The 20869-nt window shown below is 41.0% G+C and overlaps 4 protein-coding genes and 1 pseudogene across 4 annotated transcripts in view; 4 read left to right on the plus strand and 1 right to left on the minus strand.

The window, feature by feature from the left end:
* The window catches only part of LOC109470580 (caseinolytic peptidase B protein homolog), a 6912-nt gene extending 1394 nt beyond the window's left edge, over positions 1-5518 (plus strand). The window contains exons 4-16 of the mRNA XM_019769543.1: positions 375-478; positions 577-705; positions 934-1031; positions 1394-1508; positions 1850-1927; positions 2086-2141; positions 2320-2364; positions 3016-3177; positions 3685-3841; positions 4236-4312; positions 4518-4637; positions 4902-5006; positions 5158-5518. Of these exons, the coding sequence (XP_019625102.1) occupies positions 375-478; positions 577-705; positions 934-1031; positions 1394-1508; positions 1850-1927; positions 2086-2141; positions 2320-2364; positions 3016-3177; positions 3685-3841; positions 4236-4312; positions 4518-4637; positions 4902-5006; positions 5158-5397 (1486 nt within the window). The 3' untranslated portion in view covers positions 5398-5518. The remainder of the gene's footprint in view (positions 1-374; positions 479-576; positions 706-933; positions 1032-1393; positions 1509-1849; positions 1928-2085; positions 2142-2319; positions 2365-3015; positions 3178-3684; positions 3842-4235; positions 4313-4517; positions 4638-4901; positions 5007-5157) is intronic.
* A 38-nt stretch (positions 5519-5556) lies between these two features.
* Positions 5557-9108, minus strand: LOC109470581 (ribosomal RNA-processing protein 8-like). Its single transcript, XM_019769544.1, has 6 exons — positions 7857-9108; positions 7506-7635; positions 7008-7137; positions 6531-6637; positions 5987-6083; positions 5557-5750 (listed from the first exon to the last, which is right to left on the minus strand). The coding sequence occupies exons 1-6, from the start codon at positions 9106-9108 to the stop codon at positions 5637-5639; spliced, it is 1830 nt and encodes a 609-aa protein (XP_019625103.1). The 3' UTR covers positions 5557-5636.
* A 1643-nt stretch (positions 9109-10751) lies between these two features.
* LOC109470582 (MFS-type transporter SLC18B1-like) lies at positions 10752-16920 on the plus strand. The gene is made up of 11 exons (XM_019769545.1): positions 10752-10784; positions 11116-11176; positions 11364-11459; positions 11724-11797; positions 11996-12140; positions 12460-12528; positions 12735-12825; positions 13045-13119; positions 13493-13566; positions 16424-16522; positions 16810-16920. Exons 4-11 carry the CDS (start codon positions 11748-11750, stop codon positions 16918-16920), a joined length of 714 nt encoding a protein of 237 aa, XP_019625104.1. The 5' UTR covers positions 10752-10784; positions 11116-11176; positions 11364-11459; positions 11724-11747.
* A 573-nt stretch (positions 16921-17493) lies between these two features.
* On the plus strand, positions 17494-19182 carry LOC109470645 (MFS-type transporter SLC18B1-like). Its single transcript, XM_019769673.1, has 5 exons — positions 17494-17579; positions 18063-18137; positions 18479-18572; positions 18786-18838; positions 19073-19182. The coding sequence occupies exons 1-5, from the start codon at positions 17518-17520 to the stop codon at positions 19149-19151; spliced, it is 363 nt and encodes a 120-aa protein (XP_019625232.1). The 5' UTR covers positions 17494-17517; the 3' UTR covers positions 19152-19182.
* A 785-nt stretch (positions 19183-19967) lies between these two features.
* The window catches only part of LOC109470663, a 5476-nt pseudogene continuing 4574 nt past the window's right edge, over positions 19968-20869 (plus strand).

Here is a 20869-nt window from a genome sequence, read left to right on the forward strand (position 1 = left end):
GTCGTAGAATGCCAAAATCAAACAAAAAAGACGAAATTGTAAAGAAATGAACTTGAAGACTAGATTATTCGCCAAACAATATTCTGTGCCATTTGCTCAACCCTCATGACCACGTAGATTTCATAATGAAAAGAACTTTTTTTTTGCAAAACTTTTTTTTATTCGCACGCGCGCATCAGTTTTGGAGTTCCCGGATGATGTCATCCATATAATCAAATCAACATGGCCTAAGTAGAAGGACCAAATGTTGGGTCTATAACATATACATGATGTACCAGGTATTCTGCCATTGGTTGGTAAAGGTGAATCCAGAAAACAAAAACAATTGCCTGTTGAACTGTTTATGTTTTTTTTTTCTCCTGAAATGACTGCAGGGCAGTGAAGGCTCTACTGGAGGCTGGTGCTGACCCAAATATGAGAGAAGAGTTTGTCAATGTTTACCAGACTGCACGAGAGAAAGGAATGCATTCACTGGATGGTAAGTTTCCCTGCAAACCATCCTCAATGATACCTCTGTATCTGTACTGGCAATAGGCATGTATGACAGTTCAATTTTTCATTCTGCTGTTGTTGCAGTTCTTGTGACCAGAGAAGATGAGTTCAGTAACCGGCTGAATAACCGAGCCAGTTTCCGGGGATGCACAGCTCTGCACTATGCTGTGCTGACAGACGATACACACATTGTAAAAGCACTCTTGGAAGCTGGTAAGCATCATATCCATTCATCTTTTTTGAAACTGGGTATACTTGAACCTCCTGAAACTGCATGTGCCAAAATATGGTACAAACAGTACTTTTATGTTTGCAGTTTTCGTGATCACTTCTGTACCATAAACTTATCATTATAAATAATACTTTCATCTACAGGAATCTGCATCTGCTGCCACCATGAACATATACTAGTAGTTGAAAAATGTATGTTTGCTCCCCCAGGTGCAGATCCCACCTTGGAAAATGACAGTGGCCATGCTGCAGGCCTGTATGCACACAACATGGAGGTTAAAAAACTCCTGGAGGAGTATAAAGACAAGGTGAGGATTTCACTTTCACTTTCACCTTCATACAGTTTCTTGTACCTTGCTGACTGTCTACAGGTAAAGTTAGTTGATATTATATGCACAAGTTGAAGAAAAGTATCCCACAAATATGATAATAGAAAATCCTGGCTGTCCATCAAAATTGTTTGACCAATGAGAGAATGGCTGCAGGTTGAGCAAAATGTTGCATTTGTGTGTTTTTGTTTTGCATTTCTATATCTAGATTAACTATGGGCTAGGCTGTACAAATGTGTGCAAAATTACTTGCTTTAAACAGCACTCAAACACTAAAAGATTTTATCAACATGTCACATAGCATTAATCTCCTTCTGTCCTTTGCCACAAAATCATAATAGTATGCAGAGCTGCAGAGACAAAAGCAAGTGGAGGAGAGGAGAAAGTTTCCCCTGGAGGAGAGACTACGGGAGCACATCATTGGACAGGAGGGAGCCATCACTACTGTTGCTGCAGGTGGGGACAGAGATTGGCATTCGATTATAACACTTGTTATTCCAATAACTCATGGTGTCCTTATGGATGTAATTGGTGGGTTTAACACAAAATTACACCAGTATACGAGGGGAGTATCATTGGTCATGGCAGCCTATTCAAATTAAGAAACGTAACTAACTCGAATACTCTTTTGCGTACCTGCACTGCATTGCTTTATTTTATACATTTGTTCTTGAAAAGGCACTCTTGCCCTAAATTCAAGTATCCTTCCACCAGATGATTTGAGGGTAGCAGATTTAAAGATGATGAGGCCATGTGTAATTCTAGCTGAAAGTTTTTCCTGTCTTCCTCTCTTATAGCAATCAGAAGAAAGGAGAACGGCTGGTATGATGAAGACCATCCACTAGTGTTCCTGTTCCTTGGGTCATCTGGCATTGGTAATTATCTTCTACCTTTACTGTAGGCACTTCTAGAACAAAAGAAAAGAACGAGAACATAAATGTAATACATGTACTTGTCTATACAGACAGATCAGGCATTAAAGCTGGTGAGTCAGGCACCACGTCTCTTATGGTTGCTTATCTATCTTTGACAGGTAAAACAGAGTTGGCCAAGCAGATAGCCCGATACATGCACAAAGATGTCAAGAAGGTAAGGAACAGTATCATGTCTTTTGAAGGAAAGGTTACATTGTGGATGTTACATTTCTTGATTGTTCATGCTTTACACAGTTACTGATCAGCCTAGATCATTTGATCCATTCAGTTTTTATCGAAGACAATGTTTTTGGACTGAAAATTTTGGACTGACATTCATCTTTCCACTGCAGGGGTTTGTTCGGATGGACATGTCTGAGTACCAAGAGAAACATGAGGTGAGTACTAGTTATTTTGTCTCTTTCAGTCATCCATGAGTCATTTGTCAACAGGTTGTTTTAAAATCTTTGTTTTACACAGCATAGCCCAATATACTCTTACAACTTCAATAGTTCATGTTTATAAATCTGCTGATTTTGAATCTTTCCAGTGTCACTGATGAAGTAGTAGACACTACCTGAAACGTCTGTTTCTAAAAGCATATCGACTTGCTTGAGTAACTCTTTTTTTGGCATATCTTATTACCTGCATGTCTAACCTTACCAACTTACTTTGACGACTGTAATTCAATTTGTATTTTGTTTTGTCCCCAAATTAACAAAACAGGTTTTATTTATTTACTTCTGTATTCTTTTACCAGGGTGACACTTTATCAGTGACTAACACTGCTGTTCGGAGTTGCCCTGGGTACATTACACACAATGAGACAATATATATAGTACTGTACAACAAGACAAGAACAATTAAACATGAACATCAAAATCGTTATCCATACTCGCAATCGGGGTCATGCCAGGGTTTGGAGGTCAGAGGTCACTCAATTGTGAACACAGTGTTTTGTATAACACAGATGAAGCAGTTTTAACATTGAGTGGCAGTCTATTCCAACTCACTGCACCTCTGTAAACAAATGTTCTTTTACCACCTAGGTTGCAAAGTTTATTGGGTCCCCGCCGGGGTACGTTGGCCATGAGCAGGGAGGCCAGCTGACTAAGAAGCTAAAGCAGTGCCCTAACGCCGTGGTGTTGTTTGATGAAGTGGAGAAGGCCCATCCTGACGTCCTCACCATCATGCTACAGCTCTTCGATGAGGTGGGAGGAAATGCATCCATTTCCTTCATTCTTGATACTTTACATTTTTTACTTTGACATTTTGAAGTAAAGTTTAAGCAAGAGGATCAGATGTAAGCTAGTCACTCACTCATTCATGACTGCCTGGCCTGCTCCAATGGGGAGCGTAGCACCTCGCCAGGTGGATCTGTCCTTGCTGCCTCCCATGCAGTGTCGAGGTTGTTCAATTGTTGACATGAATAAAGCTAAGCTAGAGGGTTTGAAGAAAATCCTGCTACTACTCTCTGTAGCTTAGGTCACACAAAGGATATTTCCTCGGTTCCTGGACACTTTTAAAGCCACAGTCTATGGAGAGGACAACATGAAACCACAATGTTGAGACGGAAACTATTAGTCCCTGAAACTGTGTTTACCAAGGTAGTCTTTCCCATCAGACTCTGTTTACATGCTGATCTGCCAGTTTAGTAATATTTTTTTGTTAAATCGGAGAGCCAAGAATTTAAATTGACTTTAAAACTATTACAATAGGGAAGGCTTACAGATGGAAAGGGAAAGACTGTGGAGTGCAAGGACGCCATCTTTGTCATGACCTCTAACCTAGCGAGTGAAGTGATCGCTGACCATGGACTTCAGCTGCGGAAGGAGGCACAGGAGGTCTGGGCCCAGAGAAGACAGGAGACTGGCGGTCAGGTTTTCTTGTTGTTTGTATCACAAACATGGAACTGATTAACTGCCTGAAGGCATGTAACATACCAGCGTAAGGTACATGTACATTTAAGTTCGAGCTGTACAACTAACACTATCAGTATTATGACAAGAGTGACTAGTTTGATCCACTCACACTGGAACAAACACAGAAGAGTTTTATCACATTCAACAAGAAGGTTATGTTTTCAGCTGCCTGAGTGATGTCTTCAACTGATTTTGCTCTAAAATACAACTGTTGCATATACAATGTACCTCAAAATACAATGGTATTTCTAGCCGCATGGCTGTGTAGCTATATTATACCTTGTTGCTGATGTCCTTACAATAATTGTCATTACCAACATTTCCAAAATGAATGTCCATACTTTCAGATGATGACATCTTGATGACTGAAAGGATCACAATCTCCAGACGGTTTAAAGAGAAAGTAGTGTATCCCATCTTAAAGGTGAGATAGATTTTTATGTCACAATTGTTAAGCACACAATGTATCAAATGTCTTTTCCCTTTGAAATCAACAGTCGTCAAATTCTCTATTAGACTACTAGTATTGTATTATTATTCTTTTTAAATCTGAAAACCATCTGATTAAATTATTTGTACAGTTTTCTAAAAAATATTTGTACAAAATCATTTCTTATTCCATTTTCCAGAGAGCTTTCAGAAGAGACGAGTTTATTGGTCGGATCAATGAGATCGTGTACTTCCTGCCGTTCAGCCAATCAGAGCTTGTCAAGCTGGTAACCAAGGAGATGGAGTTTTGGGCCAGCAGAGTAAGTATCACACTTTTGATAGGAAGCTGCATTGTACTTGTACAAGTATAGCTACTTGAAAAAGCATTATGCTTCACCTCTGTTGAGGATGACAAACAAGAAAGCAACTTTTGATTTGTTGTGGAAATAACCTTGAATCCATCCAAGATACCCACCATGAATCCATTCTAATTTTTTTTAACACCTTCATCCTGGCTCACTTGTAGTCAAGACTCTCTTGTATGTACAAATAACCCAAACAGTTGTACTTTGTTGTCATTCTAGGCCATGAACAAGCACAAGATCACCCTGCTGTGGGACAGACAGGTGCTGGATGTGCTGGCTGGTGGGTACGACGTCCACTACGGAGCCAGGTCTATCAAACATGAGGTTTGTTTGTTTGTGTTTTAGTCGTTCAGTTGTCATTTACACATATATGTAGCTGTTACAGCATGATTTGTGTTATAAATATTCGTACATATATTTTTTATAAGTGGGTAAGTCTGCCATCTCTGATTGCCTTGTTTGTGCTATATTACAGGTTGAAAGGAGAGTAGTTAACCAGGTTGCAGTAGCCCACGAGAGAGGGCTGATACACCCAGGCTGCACACTCCGTATCGCTGTGGACAATCCCGACGACGTCATGGCAAAGAACGACAAGAAGGAGCCCGAAAAACTCCCCATCATCAAACTCCAGCTGGTTAAAGACGGCAGAAAAAGTGTGGACTTGAACCTGCCAAGAGTTCCTGATGACAGGGACCAGACATGGTCCAATTTCTAAAACCAATTGTGAATTTAGTCTGTCCATATCTAATATAAAGTATGTCAAATTCATTTGTCTTTGTCCGCGGGAAATTAAAAAGCTTTTAATGAACAAACTGCATATTTAAGGCCCCGGTGACCCTACAACAGCTTGCACAGGATGGGTCTTACATGTTGTTGTACATACAAGAAAAATATCAGCCTTCAAGTCAAGCTCTGCTACAGATACATGTACATCCACATGATTCTGGACATGGCCTATCTCTTCTTGTACAGACAGGGTCTGAGTTCCAGTGCAGAACTTGCCCGGCTGGTCTTCGGTTCAGACATCTTGGTGAACTCAAACATGACAAAGTGGCTGTTGGACAGGTCCTGCACAGAAACAAAAGGTGTATTATTTCTTGAGAACCAAATAAAATGCCTAGCAAGCTAAACTGCCAAACTGTGGCGGTCTCTTTACTTTACCACATATTTACAAGTATTGTCTGTTTGACTGTGTGCATGTGTCTGTAACCAAATGTCTTGATTCCAGCATGGCTACTCCCTACTAGTATGTTCTTGTCTTCTATAAGGTGAGTTGGATGTTGAATAAATAAAAGATAAAATACCTTTGACACAAGCTTGAATCCAAAGAGTCCAAGCCCTCTGATGAAGCCATTGACGTTTTCGAACCTGCTGGCAACTTCAGCAATTTTAAGTACACCACTGTGTGAGAAAAAGTTACAAATACCATGATGACAAGTTTTTATAAGCATTTTCAAGCTATGACGGCTTGTTGAAGAATGCAGGTTACATGTTACAGTTATCAAAATTTTGCTTTGAGAAAAAAATTACACAAATTGAGCTTTACGGTGTCCTTTCAAGCTCAATTTGTCATTCTTGGATTAGAAAATAATGCTAAACTGAAAAATCAATAGGAAACTGGAGCTAAAGGGTCAGTTTTGGGAATGAATACTAATATGGACAGATCCAATTTTCCTCTCTTTTCATCCCATTTTTTCAATTTTCAACTCAAAACAAGGCTCATACAAACCACTTACAAGATTTGGGTTACATCAAGGAACTGTAGAGATAGATGTTATGTTTATGGACAGATGGATAACATCCATAAAACTGACAACAAATGAAACATGAAGTCTGGGCCCAACTCACCCCAGTCTGAGGACCCTGTTGGCTTCCCTGAGGAAGTCAGAGGTGTTGGTTCCCATCAGGGCCAGACAGAAAACTGCCACATCTACAGTCTCATCCTCCAGGGGAACCTGGGTGGGAGCAAACACAGGTCCAGCATTCAGATTCTGATTTTTATTTCCAATGACAGCATGTACACAAATAAACCGATATTACATGATACCAAAGCAGCCATTGGTGCCATTCATGTATACACATCATATAATACATTATAGAATAAACTCCTCACAGTCAGAATAATTCTCCCTTCCCCTACACTTACTAAGTTACATATGCGTTTACATAAACAGGGTTGGGGGAAATCTTTGAATCTTGGTAAACCAAGAAGACAACTTTTCCTCAGCCTTTGTTTTCATGATGATTTTCCAGTAGAGCATCTTTCTAAATCCAAGAACTGGTGTGGCCCATTCATGACATACTGTAAGTATTTAGAGCACCAACCTTGGTCATGTCACACACAGTCACATGTTTGTTGACAGCCACCAGGTCGAAGGAGTGAACACGGTTCTTCACACTCCGGGCTACTTTAGCGTCTCCACATCCAAAGTCTGCCACTACTTCAGAAGACTGCCTGCAAAAATGTGCAAAGTTACAGATGCACTACTAATTTTGTAATTATCTATATCATCTATGTAAAATCTAATAGTGTGTCATAGTAATCAAAACTTGACAGCTAACATTTACAAGAAAACTTAAGTTGTTTTGCTCCACTAGGACTTTCAGATGAAAAGATAGAGTACTAGTAGTTCAGGAATGTGGCCTCCTTATCTGCAATGCCTCCTAGCTTTTGGATGAAGTATTGCAGTCTGTCCTGTACTATTTTAAGCTGATCTGATGCCAATAATTGTTTCGTCCCAGGAAGAACCTAGAAGGTATAACACACCTACTAACTAGCATGATTTCCCTTTCAACATATTGTTACTTGTAACAACATTGTACCTTCTCTTGAGCCAGGCTATGATCTTGTCCACTGGATTTACCGGCCATTTCTGCACCTGTGCTGAGAAGCCCTGGTGGTACACCTGGAACGCACCTGGATCCTTCTGGAACATCCTTCTGGCTTCTTCGCCTTAAAGAGGACATAAGATACTTTACTTCAACACCACTGTGTATGAAGCATACACCATAACACTATTAGTTTAAGCGATACAACCAGCCTGTGTGCCATCCTCTGTAGTTTCCGCCAACTCTCTATTGTCGCTGGCTACCACGATTTCTTAAAGGTGACCAAGAATCAAGAAAATGAAATATTAGTGGCCTAACGATAAACATGTACAGGTGCACACCTACCTGTTGTAGTGTAGAGCATCTCATTGATCTGTCTGAACCTGGCTGACTTCAACCTGGCCTCCATCTTTTGTCTCAGTACAGAAGAACGGTCCTGTACTCCTTCTTTGGGATCCTTCTCAAGACTTTCCTCTGATGTCTTAAAGGGAGTCTGCTGATGTTTAGTTCTAATATCTGCAATACCACCACTTTGTTTCTTCATCTTTTTGCTTTCTGCTAGTTCCTTTGTGCTTTTGGTTTTACTGTCTGCCAGTGTGTCTGTGTCTCCTTTCTGCTTGCCTGTTTTCCCACTGTCTTCCTCGTCTGACAGGTTTACCAGATGTAAAATATTTGGCCCGGGAAAGGATGGTGGAGACTTTTCAGCCTCCTGATTTGGCCTCATGAACTGCAACACCTTTTGCAGCTTGGCAAAGGGAGAACTTTTCTTCTTTCCTGGAGGTTTGGCACTAGGAGAAGTTTCTACATTTTCCTCCTTGGCAACTTGCTGAGGAGCCTTTTCTGTGATCCCTGTTCTGGCCATTTTTCCTTTTTCTTTTAGAACAGCTTTTCCAGTCTGATCATCTTCAGCGGATGGCTTAGACTTTTCTGTACTGCCATTGCTACTTTTTTCAACAGTTGGTACAGTGGACTTGTCTTCTTCAGCTGCTTTGAATTTGTTCTTATTCCTGTTCTTCTTCTTCTTCTGTCTTTTCTTTCCCTTCTTAGTGTCCTCCTGGCTGCCTTGGCTGTCACTTGGTCCTGTTGTGTCTTTGTTGACATCTGTCTCTTTTTCTGTATGCTTTGACTTTTGTATCTTCTGCATCTTAACAGGGACTTCATCAGAGGTTTTCCCCTTGATACTCTGAACACTTGGTTCACTTCTTGTCTCAGTTGTCTTTCTTTTTAGGCTTGTCTTTGGCACTTCTGAAGTACCTGCAGGAGGTACCTTGCTGTCTTTGGCTGTTCCTTGTTTGAAACTTGGTTTCTTTACTCTGACAGGTCCTGCATCTGCACAGTTGTCTGTCTCGTCCACACCGACTTGTTGCTGTGTCTTTGACTTTCTTGCCTTCTTTGTTTTTGGTTGTGTTTTTCTGTCTCCTTCACTTGCACGGCTTGAGGATACATCTTCTCCAACTTCAGATTCTTCCTGTCTTTTTCTCTTCAGTTTTCTTTTTTGTTTAAGCGTTATCTGTGGCTTGGTAGACATTTCTGTACCTTCAGCTGACAAATGTGGCTTTTTCTTCCTGGTTCTTTTCCTTTTTGGCTTGTGAGACATGGCACTAGATCCATTGCTCTGATCACTACCAACTTTGGGGTCTTCTTTCTTCTGTTCTAAGGTCTCCTGGTTCCCTCCATGCTTTAGAACCTCTTTTGATTTGACACTTTTCCTCTTGTGCTGTGTGACAAAAGTCGTATCAAGTTTTAACAGTGTACATTCTTGGCCTCGCCTAAACAAATTTTGCAAAGATGCAAATAAGATTGGTCCTCCTGGATCCACTATTTACTATAATGGTGTGCGACCGACTATGTAACATTTTCAAGATATTTCTCTCAGAGCCATTTAGCATACTAATGTTACCTAGAATTGTGCAGTTTCTTGTACTCAGATCTGAGTTTGACAGGATGACTGTCTTACCTTTGTGAATGAAGACAAACCATCTCCCGAGGAAAACAGCGACTGGGCCAGGCGTGCTGCCTCATCATCATCACCCCAGTCTGAGGCTCCAAACATGGTCATGTCCTGGTCTTTCTGAAGTTGACTGAAGTTTGGTTGGTGTGATCACTTCTCTGAAAAAAAGAGAGCCAAAGGTTAACAAAAGTTTAGAACACACATGGAATTCACTACCAGAATATGCTGTACGCAGTAAACCGCTGCCGTTGGGAAAGCAGGAGGTACAAACTGTGAAATTATATATAGCAACATGACCAGTAGCCGTGGCTATTAAGTGAGCCACTTTTATAGATATGCCGCCTCGGCTACATGACCAGTACACTACAAACGTACATGTAAACGTGTCCATGTGCCCCCCCCCCAAAAAAAATCTGGCACTTGACTATATATAATTAGATAAATTTTCGCCCTTCTTTGCCATACCGACAGTTTTACCAACCCTTGGAATGTAAGATATTAAAACAGTAAGGTGTAAAATGCAATAAAAATACCCAAATATCCGACAGCAACTTCAGGAGAGCGTCAGTCGCAACCTCGCCATGGGCGCAGCCATGTTGGAACATACAATATAGGGAAATGGGGGTGATGCATTACGTGTCAAAGCTATAAATAGGAAGCTAACATCTAACTTTATAACAAGAAGTTAGACATCGGCCAATCGTAGAATCTGTGAGTTTGACATCTGCTTTAGTTGGTTTGATATACTGTTAATGTGTCAAATTGAATCCCCCCTTTTATGTATAATGTACTCATTCAGGTCAGAGGTGATGGGTGATTGCGCAACTCAGTCGCACGGTCACGCTTCAGGTATGAAGTGATGACGAAATGTGATAAGGAATGTCAGTAAATGTCATATAAGGCAGATTTCCCAAACATTTTTTTTCGCCGCCGTGAAATCTGCGGTTACAACTCAATCAAGCGCACACATACAGGGTTAATTTTTCCTGGAATGAGCGCACTGGTTCATCCAACCTAATTAAGTGTAAACAAAACTTAGTTACAAGCTCTCTTCTGAGCTTGAATCTGAAATGCAGCTCAGTGTAAGATCATGGAAAACTATAACCTATGCGCTGAACCACAATCGAAACATCGGATTACGCACTGCTCATGCACTTCAAGTTAACGTACCGGTAAATACATTCCGGGCAGTTATTTGGGAGGGGAAGAAATGTTGCTCCACACCCACATACCATTCTGGCCACACCTGCAGAAACTACGTGGGGTGAAAGTTCATGAGTCAACTTTAGACTAGTACAACTCGTTTTTCTACTAGATTCTAGGTACCATTATAGTTAGATCATTACTTACAGTAGTTCGTACTCTCTTAGTGCCTTCTCTATGATTCTAGTCTGTGTATGTGATTTTATTCTCTCTCTTGTGATCTGGCATGGAGATTACGGATAGTCCAACTTCTGTAGACAGAACTTCAGATCCCTCTAATTCTTGTAACGCCCCAGAGGCTGATTTGCAAGTAAATGGAGGAAGTATCGAGAACACCGTGACGGCCGAAGAGGATGTTTTTGGCTCAAGGGAAGAAGACCAGGAAGGTTTCCAATGGTTCTGTTGTCCAAAAGGATCGAAAACTCAAATTCTAACACTTGTCTGTATCAGTTTCGTCAACTTTGCAGGGTCCTGCAGTTTCTCTGTCATCGCACCTTTTTTTCCAAAAGAGGTAAATAGATTTGAGCTTTTCTCTCTATGTTTTGTTTTGTTTGTAACACACAATTGTAACTGGTAAGACTTACTAGTACCACATTGCAGCCATTTATATTCTTATGCAAGACCTAGTCAAACGTAACTTTCTTAATGATCTTGCATATATATAAATAACAGTGAATGTTCTGGTTCATGCTATTTAGGCTCTCCAAAGAGGAGCCTCACAAGTGACCGTGGGTTTTGTTTTTAGCTGCTTTGCAATAGTCAGCTTTATATCTGCCCCAATCTTTGGAAAATATGTGAGTACACTACACTACACTTCACAGTAAGAATAATGATGATATATATACTTTGCTGACGTTTTGACTTATATATGATAACTTACTATCATATATATATAGATATTTCAGACAACGTAACGTTACTGTATGATGATGTTTATGTAAATAAATCTATGTAAATCCTATATTCTTGTGGATAGTTTTCGTTTCTGTTATAAGAATCAAGGTCATGGTTTCATGCCACAATGTTTACTGAGTTCTCCTTCCTCCCATCACACTTAGATCACATATATAGGGTCCAGGTTCATGTTGATAACCGGGATGTTTGTAGGTGGGTGCTGCTCTCTGATGTTCGGGTAAGTTTGCTGCCGGTACCACACTGGTTGTTTTGTCTTTATGTCTTTCAAATGCCGTATTTTATTTCGCTGAATGTGTTGATAGACTCGTAAGTCAGCTACTTTGATAATTGTAACTACATTTATTACATGGAACGTTGCAGTATTGGCAGGGTCTTTTCAGATCTTACTTGTAATATTTTTGTCCTACCCCTGCAGATTTTCAGAATACATTGAGGGAACTAGCTTTGTAGTTTACTGTTTCGTGACCAGGACACTGGAGGCTTTTGGAGTGTCTGCCTACATCACGGCAGGAGTAGCCATCCTGACTCACGCATTCCCAAACAACGTGGCTAAAGTCATGGTAATTTTTTTCTTGAACAGTGTTTAACTTTCGCCAACAACAGTTACTCAAGCAACTTGGAAACGGTCTGACGTTTCAGGTAGCATTCACTATATTTCGTCACTGACACTGACGAAAGGTAGTGGATGCTACCTGAAACGTTGCTTAAGTAAATGTTGTTTGGCGCATCATATCACCTGGATGTCTAATCTTCAGCAAATGTCACACACGTAATTTGCTTAACATATTGTACACACGAGAAGAAAGTAGAGGTTCTGTTGACTTCCGTCCATGTTGTGGATAGTCCATATCCATTTTTGCTAATATATTTCCCTTGCAGGGCGCTCTGGAAGGGTTCAACGGTATCGGTTTGATGTCAGGGCCTGCTCTGGGGGGACTGTTATACGACGTGAGTTTTCAAAACTGATATCATAGAAGTGAATTATCGTTTGATATAGATACCGCACGCACATGATGTATTCTCGCTCTGTATTTTATGATACTTGTGTATGACAAAATATATGCCATGCATGCAGTACAGTTTTTTGTGTGCTTGCTCTATAACATTTTAGTACTGATTATAACTGCAAAATTCTTCTTCCAACCAACATGTAGATCGGAGGTTATAAGATGCCGTTCCTGCTGGTTGGAGGAGTGATGCTGTGTTCGGGTGTGGTTGTGTGGATCCTGCTGCCTAAGCAAGATGGTATGATTATGATGAACCACCTATATAATGTCCCTGAATAAACATATGGGAAAATGCGATCGGGTCTGCTTTGGATAAATCCAGAGTTTGAGTCCTCAGTTGGTATATGTCACTGGATTGATGTAAACTTTTCGTCGTTTAAAAAGGTGTTTTCTGATTTTTTTTTCATCGCCCTACATATTGATTTCTTACCCACTTCCTTCCCATGCGTTTGTGTAGATGAGAAAGAGGAAGAAAAGCAGACCACATCAGCTTTACTGTCCTTCCTCAGGGTTCCAACCATCGCCCTGACTTGTAAGAAGGAAAATATTTCATCCATACATGACATGACATGTATTGTTTTACTCGTGTTTCTTTTTCTTCTCTTCCTTCTGCCATTTGGTCAAACACCTTAAATTTGCTATGGAGGTAGAGTGGGCAAAATAATTGTTGTTTTCTTTATATAATCCTCCTAAAATGTTTTTTTTTTACGTTTTCAGACAATTATACAATGCATATTTTGGGCTCCGGGGCCGAAAGGCTTGAACGTTTGTTTGGATGTGCTTTGGATACATACCCGCAGAAATGCACCTTTTGCTTTCTAAAGTTGCAAACCCTATAGTACTGTATGTTCTGGTTACGATGACCCACAGCTTTACTGAACAGCCACATGCGCATTTGTCTGTAGGTGGACTGACGATGGTGACGTCATGTAACATGTCCTTCCTCCAACCCATCTTAGAGCCTTACCTGTCAGACCAGGTGAACATGCCATATTTCTTATGATTTTTATGGGTTCACCACACCACGAAGTGGTGGTGAACCCATATTGCTTTTTCTGATGTTTCTTCTCCTCCTCCTCCTCCTCCTTCTCCTCCTCCTGCCACTTCTTTAAATTGATTCAACTCCTTCATTTTTGGGCGAAATTATCTGTAATTTCGTATAGAGGTAGAGTGGGTGAATACCCTTAGGCGTTTTTCTAATTTTTTTTGATACAAGCTTTTACAATCGTTTTATTTGCTTTGTAGTGGTCCCCATAGGAAAGTACTGTGGGGGCGTACGCGCGTGACGTAATAAGAAAGGAATTCGGGGGAAGGCCCAAATATGGGCATACAAGCAGGTGTGGTCATGTTTGCAGATGTGGCTGTTGATTGGCTGTTGGCTAATTAATTTATTTACTACCATTTTCACGTACCAGCGCAGCTGGTCCACGCGGTCTCGGCCGTGGGCCATGATACTCTGATACTGGATACCGATTCGTGTGATTCCTATAAACATTTCACCTAACTACGAACTAGTTGGAAGAATTATAGCTGCATGGAGCAAAAGTACCGAAGTAACGGGTTCCTTTCTCAGCACTCGGTAGACAGAGGTGAGGCGGCTTCCGTCCTAGATCTCCAGTGCCGAAGTTACGTCAACACTTGGCGCCCAGTGTCGGCGGCTTCAGCACTGGAAACTCTAAATCGGCAATTCAAACCTTGTCTTTAGAAAGGGTACCGAGATGCCGCCTTTGAACTCTAACACTTATATTTTCGAGATCGTACCGCCCGGGTAACAAATTATAATCGGGACAACAAGGTGATCGTCAGGACAATACTGCAAGGCCTCAGATCCTCACATTTTACAGACATAGACTTGGCCTGCGATACTGTACTGTACGCCGCACGGCCGACGTAAGCACCAGAGGCCCAGTGCCGAAATGATATGAGAACTCGGCTTCCAGCACCAAGAGTCACCGAGCACTGGAACGATCCAGTGAGGAACGCGTTACTTAGGGACTTCGGCACTTGCTATCCAGTGGTGAACGTCCCCCGAGCACTGGTAGCGAGTGCCGAGTGGAATTCAGCACTAGCTATCCAGTGGTGAACGGCCTCCGAGCGCTGGCTATCCAGTGGTGAACGGCCTCCGAGCGCTGGCTATCCAGTGGTGAACGGCCTCCGAGCTCTGGCAAACGAGTGCTGAGTGGAAGTTTAGCACCGGAAAACGAGTGCCGAGTCAAGATTCAGCTCTGGAATTCCAGTCCTGACGGTGTTTCAGCACTGGAACAAAGCCGTTTCTGCACTAGAATTCCAGTGCGGAGCTTTCTTCCGCACAGGGCCCCGAGTGCCGACGCCACTTTCCCCCTGAGTTCCGCACTGGGTGGCCAGTGAGGAACCCGTTACTTCGGTACCCTTGCCTGCATGGATGCCTGTATATGATTTTAACAAACACTGAAAATCTGACGCAAAAACTGGCAGATATTTTGCTCTTCTCTGTTGTAACAACGCAAGCGGGAGGTCAATGACCTGCGCCCCGCGAGTACTGTAAACAACGGTACGTAATGTGTATCGTCGGCGCACGCGCGCGCGCCACGGTATCAACAATTTTCCACAATCTTCACCGACTAGTATTATATATTCTGTTATCGATTTCTGAAGAATCACCAAAATTGTAGAGTGTATCTCCTAGAAAGTCCCTTACTAGTACTTGAAGCGATCTTTACCGCCATGTTGTTCACTTTATATGACATACAATGCAGAGAGTAATGGAAACGTGTCCAGATAGCTCGGTTGGTAACGCGCAGGGCTGCAAGTCCAGACATTACGAGTTCGAACCCCGGTACACTGGATACTTTTAATTATCCTTTTTACAATTTTTAACAATTTTAACAATTTCAACAATTTTAACCATTTTACATTTTAACAATTTCAACATTTAATTTTAACATTTTCGTTTTAATATCCATTGCTTTGCTTTTAACATTCCAAAACTGATTGTTCTTACTCAAGAATTTCAATAACTTCGAATGCTAGTCTTTTGTATTTTTTCAACATACAAACCAAAATCACTTTGATGTTGTCACAAAAGTAACATCTGTGCGCGCATCGGTTTTCGTTCGGAAAACTACAAGTACAAAACATCTGGAAACTAAGCAAACATACTCAGTAAATTGATTGCTGTAATTCCCGATTTTTTTTCACTGTACCGCAACGCAAGCGGGGGGTCAATGTTCACGGTTTTCACTGTCACCTCTGTATTGTGATGTCTGGGCATGAGTCATCACAATGGAATGCAGGGCATCAACCAATAGGCATGCAGCTTTCCTCTATACTTCTTGCTGATTGGCTGTTGGGATTTAACTTGATTAACACCTGCACAGAGCATTTCCACCTGCACAGAGCATTTCTTGCTGATTGGCTGTTGGGATTTAACTTGATTAACACCTGCACAGAGCATTTCCATACTGACAGTATGTCTTTATTCAAGTGTTTTGGTAGGTATTTCAAGCTTTTCTGCTCCAGCATTGGAATGCGGGGCATGTAACGTTTTTTTTGTAAAATCAACAGTTTGCATTATGCAATTAAAAATCCTAACCAATAAAGTAGGGAATAGCTATCCAACTGTTGTTTTAGTTGTATGTTACTTCATATTATAGTTATATCAATGTAAACCATTGTTTTCCCTTGTGTTTCTCATTCTTTCCCTGCCATGTGGTAAAATGTGGTGAACCCATCGCTGTATTTGCTCCAAAGCAAATATTGGCCTTTCTAGTATTAAAACGTAATTTAATGGTGCAAATATTGAATGGATGTTTGTTGTCATCATTTAGTGTTTAAAACATTTCCTCTCCATTTTGTAGTTCAAAACAAGCCCGACCAGCATAGGCTTGATTTTCGTGCTATGGGGCGGTGTGTACACACTAGCAGCACCTGTCTGGGGCTTCCTTGCTGATAGGAAGGTACAAAGTACTCTAGCTCTTTCCCGAAGTCTTTAACTAGTAGTTAAGACTTCGGGAAAGAGTCTAGCACCTAATCATTACACATCGGATGTCAGTACCAATGCTGCTACATAATGCCACATCAACCTATTTCCAAATTTCATATACGTTTTGTGAAGAGGACATCGTGAAAATTCCCTTTGGTTGAATTAACGTATTTGCAATGGAAATAGACAATAGTTAGAACAAGTTACATTCTGTTTGTTGGTAAAAAAAAGCTTTTACACAGTTGCAACCTTTTTTTGCAGAAAGCAGCCCGGTTGATGATAATTGGAGGGATGTCTGTGCTGACTGTGTCAGTACTGATGATAGGTCCCTCCCCTCTCCTGGCAGACTACCTCCACATACTACCCGTGTAAGTCAGGCTTCAGCGATTACAACTTCAGCGCTGCTCATTGGTTTAGGGGAAGTTTGTACATGAACATTACTCACCAAACAGAGGTTTGGGTGTTCTTTTTTTGCACTGGAATTTTGTGACAAAAATTCCTGTGCAAAAAAGAAACCCCGAAAAAAAAAGCGTAAAAATACGCCAAAAATAACCCAAACCCCTGCTTGGAGAGTATATGAACAGGTATTTCGTACTCAGCAGCAAGGCTTCGAAGTGAGTGGGCAATGATTGTGTTTCAGAGTTGATTGACCTGGTATGCTCTGGGTGGTAACAAGCATCTGATAGAATCTGATAGGTAGGATGTAGTATGAGGTATAGTCAGAGATGGGTACTTTGTAATCATGAAACATAAGTAATACTATTATACCATTCTCAGAAGAATAATAAATTTCTATAATGTAATTCATTAGGGTATTTCGCCAGGACCGTTGGCATTGAATTCACGATTCATCAACACAAAGGAAAATATAGGTGCTTGTTTGCAATATCTGATATCCGATATTGATAAATCAGAAGGTGTTTTTATTGTTGCAGACAACAGTGGGTGAATATTGTGGGACTAGTGTTGATGGCCCTGAGTTTGGGTCCCATCATGTCACCCATCATGAATGAGATGCTCTGGGCCGCCAGGTGGGTCCTGCTTAGCCTCTACCAGGCTTGGGGAGGCGGCTGGATAGAGTAGAAATTGGCCAAATAGAGAGATAACATGCCGGGGGAATTGGTCCGATAGACATTTTGCGGCACCCGAAATTGTAATCGAGTACATTGTGCAAAATGTACTGTCTAGCGGACCAACTCCCTCGGTATGTCATCTCTCTATTTGACAAATTTCCACTCTTTCCAGACGCCTCCCGAAGCCTGGTAGAGGGTAGGTCCTGCTTTGTTATTCAGGCTTCAAAAATCAAGAAAAATCATTTTATGTTGAAACGTAAATGATTTTTCTTTTATTTCACAATACATGTGAAAGTTTAAACTCCTTGCATATTAGGTTATAGTATAATTTGTTATAGAAAGTCTGTGAAAAGTTATTTTGAAGATATTGAACTGAATCTGCATATTTTAGACTTTTTTCTCTATCCTAACTTTTGAAACTCAATGGTTGGATTTGTTCAGTGACGCAGGCATAGAGGACAACTTTGCAAAATACGGCATTGTGTCTGGGCTTTTCTCTGGATCCTATTCTATAGGGTGAGTCAGTAGTACTCCACGGAATAGTACGCGTTGTAATGTTCTTTTATTCTGAATCTGAACCCAAAATTGTCAACCAAACTGATGTTGTAATGTGAAATTTGGCATAACACACCAGTTAGAATCACATGTGCATCAACAGCTGCCTATATCACATAACTTTCCACATCTTGACTTGCCTTGTAAGACCACATTTTGTGTCAACAAGTAATGGTTTTGTGTGTAATGAAGAAAACGTATCTGCTACATGTATAATTATATTGCTAGAGTTCAATAAATGAAGTTGGATGGAAGTTTTTTTTCTAATCTATCTTACATAATCATTTTCTACCAATCTGCAGAGACTTTGTAGGCCCCACAGTTAGCAGTGCCTTGGTGGAGGAGTTTGGCTTTCCGTGGGCAACAACATTTTTTGGAGGATTTATTTTGTTCTATGTGAGTCTGTCTTCAATAAATCGTTGTTAATGTGTATCTGATTTATTGCTTGAAAGTTGTAGAAGACGCAATGCTGGGATGGAAATTACTCAATTATCATTTTACCTCACACAAACCTTACATAACCCAAGTCTAGCATGTCATTGAGTGGTAAAAAAGGTAGTGAAACACAAGTTAACATGTGACAAACCTGTCAACTTTACTGTGTTTCAGACTGTAGTGTTGGCTGTGTTCTACCTCTGGGAGTACTACAAGCATTTAAAAAGGTAAAGACAACCGAGGGGTTTGGAGATATTACTTATGAAAGTCTAAGACATCACCGGGAGTTTAGAAAAGCGTGATAAGTGTGTTGGGGTCTTTAACATGCAGGTCGATACCTGATTCAAATGCCAACTGGTGTTGCCTTTGCTTAAATTGCATTCGTAATGGAAAGTATTAAGTATTCTATGCTACTCAACAGTTTCCAAGCAATCTCATGAAAAATTTATTTATTTTTGCAGGCGGCGCAAAGGACCATCTACTGATCGTAAAATCACCTACAACTTTAAGTCTGTAATTCCCCATATTTCCCCATATTGATAAATTCTAATAATATGAATGTAAAGCGTTCAAATGAAAAATATGTTTATCAGTTATGTAATATGTTAATTATTTTCTTCTCGATCGATTAAAACTAATCTTTAGTAAAAAGATGTGATCAAAATTCATTGACTTACATGAAATGTAATTTGCTTTGTTGAAACCATTCATTGATTTTCTGAGTTCTTTTCATTGTGATTTCGATGTTCTTTAATTACTTGTACATGAAATAGGTGAACGTTGCACATCATATGTCCAAAGTGATTATTATTTTTATTAAAAACAGCACATACAAGAATATATCTTTATCTTGTTTTCTTGGGACAGCAGTAGATGTGTCGTACAACATGTAACGTGTAACCAAGGCCCCTATAACTTCCTTGGTGTAACGTTAGCTGTTTTTAGACGGAAAAGATCCTTTTCGGTAGTCGGGTTTGTTGTAGCCTCGCTGAAAATCTAGCCGACGAATATGGCTGCCACTTAACACTAAAACGTAGTCTCAAAACACCCACCGTGGAGCCTGATATGGAGGTTAGGTAATCAGGAAGTTGGACTTTAATCCAACAGGTGTTAGCGGGCGCGGTATACGCAATTTGTTACCCTCGTCGCCATTGGCTGGCCAAGAGTACGGTCAAGGGTTGGAGGTCAGAGCGGGTTGGTGCGGTGCGATACCGGCCGCGTTACGTAAGTTAGCACGGGACGTTTTCTACATGTACGTAGTAATCGTCTGACGCCTAGATCTATGGACAGAGTTGGGTAGGCGGGTGTCAGGGATTGTGGAGGGAGCCGAGAGCCGAGTAGACCAGAATGTCCGCCCGCTGGTAGCCAGGTTAGTGACATGGAGACGGAACGAACCCGGAAGAGCCACAGCTACCCCTCCGGACAATTATGTAAAGTATTCGCATGAAGATTAATCCGTTATTTGACCGAACGGTCGTTGTAGAGACGTACTGAAGAGATAAAGCATTTGTACCATAGTGCCATCTTCACTGGATAGCCTCTAGAACTTGAATTGCTGTGTCACGGCGCCGTAAACTATTAAACGAACTCCAGTAGCCATGATGGACGAACACGAGGGTCTCAGCGCGTCACCCCCGCTGGTCAGCACAGAGAGAAGTCTCAACCACAGCCAGTACGGCTCCGTTGCCGTTCTTACCGATGGGGCCAACGCCCTCACGGACCCCCTAGCGGGTTCTACAGAGACTGCAGGCGAGGAAGACCCGGACTCCGAGGGTTTTAGCTGCACCAGGGGGACCAGAGTCCAGATCGTCACGTTTGTCTGCATCGCCTTGAACAACTTTATAGCGTACTGTAGTTACTCCATAGTGACTCCCTTCTTTCCAGGAGAGGTAAGATGTATTACATTTTGTTTGATGACCTTTGATGAAGGGATATGACCGATAATCTTATCATCATACGGTACATGTACAGTGTATCTCATTAAAGATGTGTATTCTGCAGCATTTATATTCGTTCAATGATCATAGTTAGATGATGACAATAGAGAGCATTTCAATAAAATACTTAAACGTTACACCTGTTAACAAACACGAGCCAAGTTTCAGAATGTAAAAACAAGACACATTCGTTATGTTTTACAGGCTCTACAAAGAGGAGCTTCACAGACTACAGTGGGGTTTATTATAGGAATCTATGCAATAGTCGGCTTAATCTTTGGACCGTTCTTTGGGAAATATGTAAGTATTTTCCAATCGTTT

The sequence above is a fragment of the Branchiostoma belcheri genome, unplaced genomic scaffold, assembly GCF_001625305.1.
Source record: "Branchiostoma belcheri isolate BF01 breed outbred unplaced genomic scaffold, Haploidv18h27 scaffold23, whole genome shotgun sequence".
Lineage (NCBI taxonomy): Eukaryota > Metazoa > Chordata > Leptocardii > Amphioxiformes > Branchiostomatidae > Branchiostoma > Branchiostoma belcheri.